At 36.1% G+C, this 12,297-nt stretch overlaps 1 protein-coding gene across 7 annotated transcripts in view; it reads left to right on the top strand.

Moving 5' to 3' along the window:
* SGCG (sarcoglycan gamma) overlaps positions 1-12,297 on the top strand; it is a 107,211-nt gene that overhangs the window by 79,736 nt on the left and 15,178 nt on the right. For all 7 annotated transcript variants that reach the window (XR_010440892.1, XM_064717363.1, XM_064717346.1 and 4 more), the window contains one exon: positions 4,119-4,191. Coding sequence is in view for 6 of the 7 variants with exons in the window: in XM_064717363.1 (XP_064573433.1) it covers positions 4,119-4,191 (73 nt within the window). In the remaining variant the exon portion in view is untranslated. The remainder of the gene's footprint in view (positions 1-4,118; positions 4,192-12,297) is intronic.

Below are 12,297 nucleotides of genomic sequence, written 5' to 3'. Positions count from 1 at the left end.
CAGATATTGCACTAAGACACATTGCCTGTTTTTTTTAATACTGTAGTAAAATTCAAAAGCAAATACATTAAAGTCAGTGAGGTTATTTCAGTGTAAAATTAATGTAAGTGAGAGGAGATTCATGCCTACTTTGCTTCAAATTAATTTATTAAAATTGTGATTTAAATGATACTATTAGCATGAAGGAGAAATTATTGTGATTTTAATGATACTATTAGCATGAAGGATAAATTAGTAACACTAATATATACTGAGACTATTTTTAAACATCTTAGATAGAGAATAAGATCAATGTGAAATAAATTTTGAAAAGTTCATGCCATAAAAAATAGATAATCCTTGGCATAAAATACACAAAGAACATTTTTGCAGTTTTTTATGTACAGTGTAGTGAACTATTTGATGTTACTTCTCCTTATTTATGTGAATGATGAAAAGCTCAGCAATGATTTTTAGAAAACCTGACAGTTTTCAGCTAAAATATAATATAGCAGAGAGCAAATGTGTATGATTTGTGATATTTCAAGACAAAGGTAAATGTCTAAGAGTAATATAATCCAACCCAACACCTGTCATTTTCCTACAATTAGTATGTTTCAACTCATACTATTTCAGTCAGACATTCTGTGGCCCGTTTGTAGAATAGAGCAGTGCAAATCAAAGAAGAGCAAATGCCTGGGAAAAGCCTCAACCAGGAACGTGCCTCCGATACTCCACAGGGTCACTGGCAGGTCTGGGTGGTCACACTTCCCTGGAGCACAGAGAGATGCCGGCACCGGCCCCAGACAGAGCTCTTGTGCCCACCAAATCCTCTTCTCTGCTTTGGGGAGTGCTCCAGGGCTTGTCTTCTCCCTTGGAGGAGAGCAGATAGAGGCTGAGCTCACATGCTCAAACATTAACATCCAGCTGCGTGTGAAACACCCTGGGCTGTGTGAGACACCACATGGTATCACTTTATCTCCAGGAAATGCTTCTTGTGATTGTGGCAGCTGGAGGCCAGGCAGGACACACAAGGGTGTCCCAGATGACAGTGAGGACATAGGAGGAGGCAAAGAAGCACTGCCTTTGGCTCATCTGTGACATCTACATCACAGACACATCTCAGTGTATATGAAACTGAAGCTGGGTTTAGCCCTTTGTGAAAATAACTGCTCCTGAAGGAGCATGGACAAAAACTGCATCCTCTTCAATATTATTTCAGTAAGGACCTGTGTTTTGCAGGTATTTATTATGTTGCTGTGGCAGTACTGAACATCCATGTTTTGTTCTGGGAAGGTTTTGTACATTCAGCTGGCACTGGTGACAGTGAAACTACCTTGTAACTGTATTGACTAGTTCTATAATGTCGTCATGGCAGGCTCATAGAAACATGGAATTTTAAAGGTTAGAGAAGATCTCTAACATCCTGCCATAAACCTAACACTGCTATGTTCACCTCTAAATCACATCCCCAGGTGCCACACCTATGCTTTTTTCCTTAAAGGAAAGCTGGCAGGGCAGAGAGGATCAGTTTTTTTTATGGAGAAGCATATTTCTATCACCCTTTCTCCAGTTTACTACTTGCCCTTCTGCTTGTTTGTCTTTTATAAAAATCCCCTGGAGTATTTGCTCTGTTCTGTGCAAAGGATTTCAGTTTGCGTAGCTAATGCTGAAGTGCAATGTGACAGTGTGTGTTTAATTTAAACACTTCTGCTCAGAAGGTAAGTTAAGTAGGAGGCAATTTGAGGGTATGAGTAAACATTCTGTTAGGCTTTGAGAAGGCAAATGGTCCTCGCTTGATAGGGTGCGTGGGGTGTTAATGAATCTTGCTGGCTTCAAACGTGTCATTGAGAAAATTAGAATCTTGTTCTTGTGTATTTTAGGAATAAATTACAATATCTTAATAAACAGTAGCCTAAAAAATAGTAAATATAGTAATAGTCATATCACAGTTAAACTAGGAAATAAAGACAGAAAATCAATTTAGGACCATTTTCCAAAAAAGGTTGCCCTGAGATTTTTTTGTTTTAGTGGCATACTGTTAAAACTTAATGCTGTTTGATGAAGAAGCTTTACTTACATTAAAGTCAAGGTTTTATTCATGCTTAGAGGTGAGCTCTAGAATATGGAAATAAGCCTTTTCATTCCATTTTACACCATCTGGCCACTGCCCAGAACATTAAAACTGATGTTTCCTGTTCTCTTTCTTCCATTAGCCTCTATTTCCATGAAACTGCTACTATCTCTGTAACCACTTCCTTGCTTTATAGAATCATGGGATCACAGAATCACTTACATTGGAAAAGAACTCCTGAGATCACCAAGCTGAACCATTAGCCCAACACTGCTAAGTCTACTACTAAATCTTGTCCCCAGGTGCCACATCTGCACTTCTGTCGTATCAGCATATCCCTGCAAAATATCTTAGTTGTATCAAATTAGCATTTTCTGATAAATATTTTTAATTCCTTAAGCTGCAGAATATTCTTAATGTTAATGAACATGAACTGAAATGTTAATGAAGCAGGGTTAATGCTCTGTCTGAATTAATAAATTTTTAATAAATTTTATATTTTCCAGTATTATATTCATGCCAGTTTGTAATTTACAGAAAAATTAATCTATTTAAATTTATAAGAGTATCAACAGCTAAATAAAATTTAAATTCAAGCTTAGTAAATCAATGATTGCTCAAAGTGGTGAAGTGATTTAATATGGTAATTCTTGTATCTTGGGTTCTTCTCTTCCATCAAGGAGATTTCATTCTTGGAAATCAGGATTTCAGCTAAAACTCTTTTCAAAAAGCAGCACATTTTATGCCTTCTCAGTATATCCTGAGAATTTTCCAGCAATCATCGTGAAGAGACAGTCTTCCTATCAGTTGTCTCAGCAATGTAATAATTTTAATGTTTTTTCTTGATTTCACTTCTTTTCTTTTTACCATGGTCTCTGAGGTTGCCCCAACCAATTTTTAATTCTCTTTTTCCCTTTATACCACATTTAATACAATCTAATACCACATTTATACAACCTAAACCATACCTTTTAATCCTCCATTGCCATTCTCTGTCTACACAGAGCCCAAATCCCTAACCTAGGGATTTCTACAGCTCAGAATTCTTTCCAGAGGGTAATGGCATAAAGAGCAGCCAGACAAGCCACCTTGACTAATACCCTAACTATTAAAATATATTGCCTTGCTACATATTCACCTGGAAAGTGCTCAGGTATATGAATCCTCAAAGCCAGAGAAGATCTCTCAACCTAAGACCTCTCCAGTTTTTGATGAGTACATTCAAAAAGCCAAGGCACAGAAGTTGAGAGGCTCCACCCTTGCTGTAGTTGGTGGTGTTCAGCTGCTTTTTTTGAACTGCCTCTGTTGCTGAGGGGCTTTTGCCCTACGTCAGCTGATTGCCTGATCCTAGTGGAGCTTAGGTGGAAGGTGGTCACTGGGTTGGTGACACTGAAATAATGTGAAATAATGCTAATACTCAGGAGAGCAGAAATCTAGGTCCTTGGAAGATTTTTAGGTCCAACAGAGACCTGAGCAGGCTCCTGGTGAGGCTGGGTGCCCACTGCTTCTTCCTCTTTGGAATGAAACTACACATATATCAAGGTGTAAACTATCTGATCCCGTAGTCATTAACATCTTGCTTGCAGAAACACCATTTCATATTCAGCAAGTCTGCATGTAAATAGGAGAGAATCTTTGATAAAGCTATGTGACAGAAATTGTGATATGCATGGAGCAGTTTGAAATAAATATGATTATTTAGGACTGTAGCATTTGCAAAGATTTTGTATGGGTTTAATTATCTCTATTGACTATATTGAAAGTTACATTGTATAAATCTTATTTATTTATTTTATTTCTGTAAGTAGTTTAAAATTTATCTGTCTTCAGACCATTTTAATAATTTAAAGCTGTACATTTACATTACTTCTATATTGTATTTGTCCAACCAATACTGCAATGGTAATAACATAGCTGTATTTTAATTGTCTTTTAATTCTTAACATGTGTTCTCTTGATGTCCAACATCAAAATGGCCATATTAAAAAAACCACTCTTGCTATTTTTGTGTTATATTTGAGGTATTACATTAAAATGTTTTTTCATCTTTTGCTTTTTTTTGCAGGGCCTGAAGGGGCACTTTTTGAACATTCTGTAGAAACACCACTTGTGAAAGCAGAAGCTTTTAAACAGCTTAGGTAAGAATTTAGACATAACTCTAATAAGTAAATGTTATTTTCTATAAATATTCACATTTTTTGAACACATGATTTTCAACACAGAATTGCTAATAACTTTTTTCTGGGTAATGGGACAAGTTAATATTTTGAAGGAAAATTATACATATTGTTCTGCAATTTTGAATTATACTATGAATTGTTTGTTGCTGATGGTGAATATATTTTAAAACCCTGTGGAAAGATTTTCTGTAAACTTCTATTTTGCAGTTTTGAAAGACTTTGAAATATGACTTTTTCTACTTAGTTACAGTATAAGTTGCTTGTCTGTAGTAGGTCATCAACCTGTAATTAGTCAAGGTTTTTGAAAACTAGTATCTGAGGAAGCAGACTAAGAAGAAAAGTTTGGAAATGCATGAAGCTCTAACGTATGAAGGGAATTAAAAATTGGTTGGGGCAACTTCAGAGACGATGGTGAAAAGAAGTGAAATCAAGAAAAAACCATCAAAAATTACTAAAAAGCAGTTTGGGCTGAGAAAATCATAATTAAGTACTTTGTATGTTTCAGAGCTCCTTAATTCAAGGATAGGCTTTTTTGTGCATTAATCTATTTAGTTTTGAGTATCCCAAATTAGTTTATAATATGCTGGTTATGATGAGGTAATAAAGTCAAATTATATTCTCTTCATGAACATGTTATCTTTCATTTATATGCCAGTTCAAAGAAGGGTTTGAAATGAAAGAGGATGTCTTAGCAATTGGATTTCTGTCCTTTCATACCTTGGCAGTTTGCTTCTTTTTTGTCATAATTTCTCTTTTTAGTTTTCCTCTCCAATAGGGATAACTACTAGAGAGTAGTGGAGGCTGATGAAAGCTTTCAAAAACACTGTCTGTATCTTGTTGATTGAATTTTCAAATTGAGAATGACAAATGAGAGAGAGACTTTTAAGATAATTATTTTGATTATCTCATTTATATTTAAGATTTACTTTACCTTGTGCATGCATTTGAAGACAGTATGATTTCAAGGCATAATTTTTAACATATTGATGTCCACTTTCAAAAATGTGTTTCTTCTGTTATGGTAGAATTTGGATGTGAGAGACTTTGACCAATATTCTGCATTTTAAGCATACATTGTCTGGTTTTGTAGGAAGTGGACTCATTATGTTGTAAATTTGACATTTTCTGTGATTATCTCGACTTCAGTGAAGTAGGAAATCAAATTTCCTAATTGCAAAATCAAGAAGCTCCCTGCAAATTTTGGTTGGATATGTATCTATTATTTTCCATGGTTGTTATGTTGCTTCAAATTCATAGTCAATTAATATTTTAATAGGGTTAATATAGTTTTATTCTACATCTGTTATAAACTGTTACATTATAAGTTCTATTTGCACTGTTGTTTAACAACAATTGCAATGTTCGTGACTATATACAACTATTGTTAGTATAATTTTTCTGCCTCTTTTTCAAATAGGATAACAGTAGGAAGGAAAACACTGAGCTTAATTCAAAGTGTTCCTAAAGTTCTCCTCCATGAATGAATTTAACTCTTTAGTGTTTGTCAACTATAAACAACTATTTTGATCTGGAATGTTGCTATTTGTTAGCAGAGCTCAAATGTAATACATAAAATCCCACTCAGTTCTGTCTTTGATTAACTTAAAATAGGGGGAAGTACAGACTTCTCCAGAATTGACAGAAGTTTGCTAGTAATTATTGTGATGTCTGGGAACTAGCGACATGGCCACTGACACACTTGTGACTGTATTTGACATGAATCAGAGCTGCTAAACACCTGTGCTAGAAACTGAGTTAGCTTAACCCTAAGAAAACTGATTTTGTGGGCATGAGGCTGTGCAATGCATGCACCACTCACTTGTGCCAACACAGAATAGCTTGGGCTGGAAGGGACCTCAAAGATCATCAAGGTCCAACCCGTCCTGCCGTGGGCACCTCCCACCAGACCAAGCTGCTCAGAGTCCCACCCAGCCTGGCCTTGGACACCTCCACCATCCACAGCTTCTCTGGGCATCCTGTTCCAGTGCCCTACTATCCTCACAGCAAAGAATTTTTTCCCAGTATCTAATCTAAATCTTTGCTCTTTGCTCTATCACTTCATGCCCTTGTAAAATATCCCTCTTTTCTCTCCTCTCCTGGTAGGCCTTTACCCAGAGAAGTTCAGGATGCCTCAGTCCTTTAATTTATTTTCTTTTTCTGTCACAATCAGTGTCAAGTTTGAAAGCAGAGATGGCAATAATTTCATTTTTTCACTAAGGGATTCTGGGAAGGCTTAAGAAGGAAATGTACTGGTCTGCAGTGCAGATGGTAAATGAAGATGTAAGCAGAGAAGGCCATTTTGTCAAGCTGCAGAAAGGTTACTTTCAAGGGTAACCTTAAACGTCAGCATAAGCAAAATTCATGCATTCTGTTGTGAAGGAGTTCAGACAAATTTGCCAAGAAAATTTATATAATGCTTCACAAATAATCTGTTTCATTCCACACGGTTAAATACAGGTACCTACCCACTGAAAAGTACTTCAATATGAAAATTTAAAATGCAGTTTTGAGTATGACTTTTCCATTTCAGATTTGATGATGCTTCCTTTCCAGATTAGTGTAGTGAGCACAGAGTTATAGTTAATATAATATATTTGCTTACCTTCAGCCTTATCTCCACCCTTTCACCATCTATTAATCTTCTGCTATTTTTCCTTTATTTTTCTGTCAGTGGTTGTGCTATGCCATGTGAATGTGATATGCTGGATGAATGTGTTATAAGGTGCCATGGTCTGCAGCATTAAATGTGGGGAACAGTGTTTTGAGAAACCCTATCCACTACAAATGGAGTTGCAGGTTTCAAGGAGATGCCTGGAAAGCTGTTAATGCTCGTAATTTTTCAGCTCATGTCATATGAATGGGGGCCACATTCTTTCTCTGTCATTCAGATTTAGAGTAGGATTTCAAACAAAGCTGATACAAATGGCCTCTGAATTACACATTCTGCTGGCTTTCTTGTCCAAATGTGGAATTTCAAGATAGACTGCTTTTTTGGAAACAAAGAGATGTGTGTGTTAGAACAAACATGACTTTTTATAGCTAACTTATTGAGATAGAGCAGTGCAATTGTACTGTGGTCAGTGACTGTCTTTTCATTTGCAATTTGAAGGAAAATTATAGAGTCCTTTTCAGTCTAAAAGATACAATTTTTGACTCACTCGTAAAGAAAAAGAGATGTGCTCGCACTTACTTCCAACTGGTAGGAAGAATTAAAACAACAAAACCTACATTTCAAGATTGTAGCTTTCCTAAGTTTAAAATACAAAAGCATTGCCTACTTTTTAATTCCTTTAATGGACTTCCTATATCTAAGTAAGATCCATAGTTTTCATTTAGAAAATTTGTTAAGACTTTAGGGCCAGGTGGACACCTAAAAACAGGGCCTTGCATGTAGGAAGCATCCAATAGACATCTCAAAGACGTGTTGAGAGTCACCAGGGAGATTTGGATACATCCAGGAAATGTCCTTCCCTGACAAATACCATTGAGGAGGCACCTGGTTGAAAACAGCCAATTGTCATAGGGAGAACAGAAATATGTCAGTGATTGCTATGATCCAGCTCTTTATTCCTGCCAAGCTGTTTTGTAGCCTTTTCCATGGCTCTCTGTGAGGGCTTGGACTTTGGTATGTATTTGGCACCTTGAGAACTTGCCTCAGTCAGGTCTCCTGGTGCTTCCTAAGAATTTATTTAGCTGATACCTAGAACTGGATCACAGCAAAGATTTAATGGAAAACAGAGATTTAACATCTTCCTTCCCAGAAAAACCTGAATTTAAATAGAATTAAGAAAGCTCATGTTCAGACACATACCTTGTGACCTAAAATGTAGGTCAAAAATCTGTAACAGCAACTACTAGAGCTAGATGCTGTAGACAGAGACATTTATAACAGTTCCCTAAAAGTCATCTTTTCCCTAGGTTCCATGTTAAGCACTGGAAATATACTCCTCTGATATTATCCCAAGTTTCATGCCAGCACACATACCCTCTTATATCCTTTGTTATCAAATAATATTCTCTGTGAAAACTGGTGTCTGATTTTAGACATTTTTCCAGTCTGATGCTAACTTATTTTTCTGATAACTTAAAACAGCTTAGAATATTATTTAGCCTATTCCTGTATTCCTCCTAAATTTTTGTATCCTTGAATAACATGGAGTTCATACATAGTTTTGTCATTTTTTTACTGTTTCTTCTTGTGGTCTACATAGCTTGTGGTTTTCTAAGGGAAAACAGTGGATCAGCAAAACTCTTTAAATCTCAAAACAATGTTTCTGAGCTGAGCATTTGCATTTCCCAAACTAAAAAAAATGTGCTTACAAATGTGGCATTTTTCCATTTATAAACTAACTGTATACTATGAATAATGAATATAATGCTTACAAATTAGTACTATCTTTGTTCTCGTATTTGCTGTGTATGGCTGTCTGACTGCCAACAACTGTGCCTTCTGAGCACAAATCTTGTGGGAAATCACTTTTAGTACACTCAGCTTGTGGTATTCAAACTGTCTTTTAACTGAGGGTTTACATCCAAGTTCAGAATGATCCACATCATTCCACTATTCTTGATTTTGGGAAGCTCTATAGCAGGAATGATATCACTGTTCCAGACAGCCAACTTTTGCAGAGTATGATTATAAATTTATAGAGAGAGAAATATGTTACCAGAATATGGGTATATTTAATGGTTTATGGGTATATACTGAAAATATTTCAATATTCCCCAGGGAAACTGATGTATTCTAAACAAATGTTTCATATTGGTATTAAATAAAACTTCAAATGTGTAACTAAGAAAGCATTATTTTATATTTAACTGAAATATCTGTCCAACAGTTAAAAGCATAAAAATGTATATATACAGGTATGTGACTGACATGTTACAGAATATTGATAATTCAAGTGCCAATTGTATGGTTTCTAGGTATCTGGTTAGGCTAGATTACTGTACTAATGGTAGACTTTTCCCTGTCTATATATTAATAATTGACATACACCCTTTAATTTTGCATCTGTTCTGTGGCATCCAATAACTACTGATGTAGTTACAGTTTCTACTTCTCTCAGATTCTTTCTGAAGTTTTATTTTCAACCTTTCCAGTCCCCATTGATATTATTTTTTCCTTTTATGCTTGAAGTATTTGCTATGGTTAAACTATGTAATAAGAGGGAAAGCTGGAAACTGAATTTGTCGAGTTTATGGCTGTATGAGTAAGAATTATGAAGGAAATGTAGAGAAATGTATAGAAGGCAACCAGGGGAAAAGCATTTGCCAAATAATTGTTTAATCATATTTGTAATACTAATGCTTGCATGCTAATTGCTTAAAAATACATTCTAACCAATTGATGTAAAGTCATTTTGATTTGCATTCATTATGAAAATCAAAAGCCCAGTCAGTCAGAAGAGAATGAATTACATAATAGAAAGTAGGAATAAGATTATGATTCAGTGTTTGCAAGGCACCTCCGCTCCATGACTAGTGAGATATTTCTACTGCAGTGTGATTTTATGAGCCCTGGCCTTAATTTGAGGATATAAATTTGCATTCATGTACTTTTTGTAACCAGGTTAACTAAAAACACCATAAAATATGTATTTTGGAAGCGTTAAAGAATGTATTTCCATTCATCTGATGGACTCAAATGTGTAAAAAGGTGTCGTTTAGAAGGGTTGGATAGTACAGGGCATCATGTTGATCATCTTTTCAGAAGCATTTCTGACTTGGATATTTTAAAAAAACTCTTTTAGCAAAGTCTTGTGTATTACATCACATCTGGTTGTCTTGTAAGCAGTGATTTTTCCTGGAAATGTTAGTGAAAAGAATTTTGCAAGCACTGTCATAAATGACTTTCACTTCCTCCAGTCCCATGGCTGATGTCTTTCCTAAAGCCTCAGTTTCTCAGAGATGTCACTCAACACATTAAAACCAATAAAAGTTGTTTCTGCTGTAGAAACAGAAACATGGGGCAGTCATTTAAGTATTTTCCATGGCTGCCTGTGTCAGTAGCACAAAGAGCAAAGCTGTGATGATTAATGCACCTGTTGAACTGGGTCCCTGACAATGCCAGACTGCTCAGTGAGTTTGCCACAGTGAACTTGTCACCAGTGATTACAGCATATTCCACCAGAGCACAAGCCACTGTGAAAACTTTGATAGTGATTGTCACAGTTTTAGACACCACCTTGCAGGTGACCACCTGGAGCCCTGTTTGTAAGCCTGATTGTGCTGTCGCTGATCCAAGCTGTGATACTGAGTTGAGCAGATCATGCCTTACATTATCTTTCACCTGCATACATTTCTGCACATATATCAAGAGAACTGAGGAGGAGGCAGGAAGCAGGAGACACCCACCATAAGGAGGTGGGTGTGGGAAACACTGGGAGAAGAAGAGGGAGCATTTCCTGCTAAGAGTAGCTTTTCCAAGATGAATTGCACATGTACACCATCGCTACTCACTCTTTCCCCTCTCCCTTGGACTGTGTGCAGAGTTGTGTACTTCAGTTGTGAGGAATCTGATGACAGTGTGGCACATTCAGCCACTGTACTAACAATCACAAGAAGGAAAGGGTATGACCTGCTTTTCAGCAAAGCCTCTTCACTTGAGTGTTTGTTCTCATGAAGAACATGTGGACATTATAAACAGCATTTACTGAAGAACTCCAGTTACTTGAAATCTTGCTATGTTTCAGCATATTAATAAAAAATTGCTTGAGAATCATATAAAAGAAAGGCATGGCAAATTTCAGCCTGGAAGGTAATTTTATGAAACTACTCATAAGGAAAATACCAACCCCATTTTTTGCAACAATGATGCAAGTGCTGTTATTATATGAGATTAAAATTTTATAATACAAGAGATTATTTTATAATATTATTAAAGTAATTTGAAAAAGATAGCTGTGCTGGAAACATCTGTTATGTGCCAGATTTAATCACATTCACTGGGGCCTTGGTCATTTTTAATTACCTGGAGAGTCAGCATATCATAAAATTGAGGTCATCACAGAGACCTCTTTTGAATTAGCTCTTACCACTCTTCATCACAACTGTCAGTCTTGAAAGAGGCTTCTATTTTAATCGTGTCTTAGTCTTATCTTTAGTCTTCATTCCTTCAGCGACTCTGCACTGAGTGACAGTAGGCAAACAGGAAAAAACACCTCAATATTTAAAATGGATGGAGAACTAATAAACAAATAAGTACGCTGCGATAATCATATCTGCTGTGTTTTGGAATACATTATAAATGTTATTTTAAATTGCTTTTAGAGCCTTTTCAAAGTGCCATTAAAACTGGGAACTGTTTTGTTATTTTTTTTAAGAGAACATGTAAATGCATTTGTCCTATAACTTTGAGCACTTCTTATATGTGGCTTACATTAAAAAAAAAATTCTGTTAACCAAAACCTTGGGAGCTGGAAACATCTGTTATTCAAATCTGGCTTTGTAATTGTGCTTGTGCACAGAGATCCCCCCTAAGCCGTACACAGCGTTAGTGCCTGCTGTGCTTATGCTGAACAATTCCCTTGAATCCAGAATCTCATAACTGAGCTTTACTGGAATCATCTGCTGCCACGCATTTCAGATTTACAACATAAATACACAACTAACTTGGAATGTGTTTTATTTCACGAAATAAAACTGTGCTAAGAATTTTTTATATAAGTTAAAGAAAAACATGCTAAAGAAAACGCCAGCTGACACCTTCAACAGCAGCAGATACTCCCCATGTTTAAGAATGGCACCCCAAAAGAATGCAGGGCTTTGGGGTTCTGCCCTTGATCATTATCCTCGATCATTTTTAGCATAAGTCAAAATGAGCTTAAAAAAGCCCAGAAGATTTATCTATTTAAAAATCAACAGTGCTTCCTATGTATATGTAGTAGCACTAAAAAGTGAGCACATGCAAAAACCCCTTCATCTGCATTTGGCTAATATTTTTGCTGATTCTAAATTGTTTCTTCATTGTTCATGCATGTGATTTAGCTGATGGTTCAGCACACACTCTTGGTTACCATTCATCTCTTACATATTTAGGCTGCATTCATGTCCAAAGCTAGA

Source organism: Zonotrichia leucophrys, chromosome 1, assembly GCF_028769735.1.
Source record: "Zonotrichia leucophrys gambelii isolate GWCS_2022_RI chromosome 1, RI_Zleu_2.0, whole genome shotgun sequence".
Taxonomy (NCBI): domain Eukaryota; kingdom Metazoa; phylum Chordata; class Aves; order Passeriformes; family Passerellidae; genus Zonotrichia; species Zonotrichia leucophrys.
The sequence above is the reverse complement of the archived record's forward strand: the minus strand, read 5'-3'. Positions and strand labels throughout refer to the sequence as shown.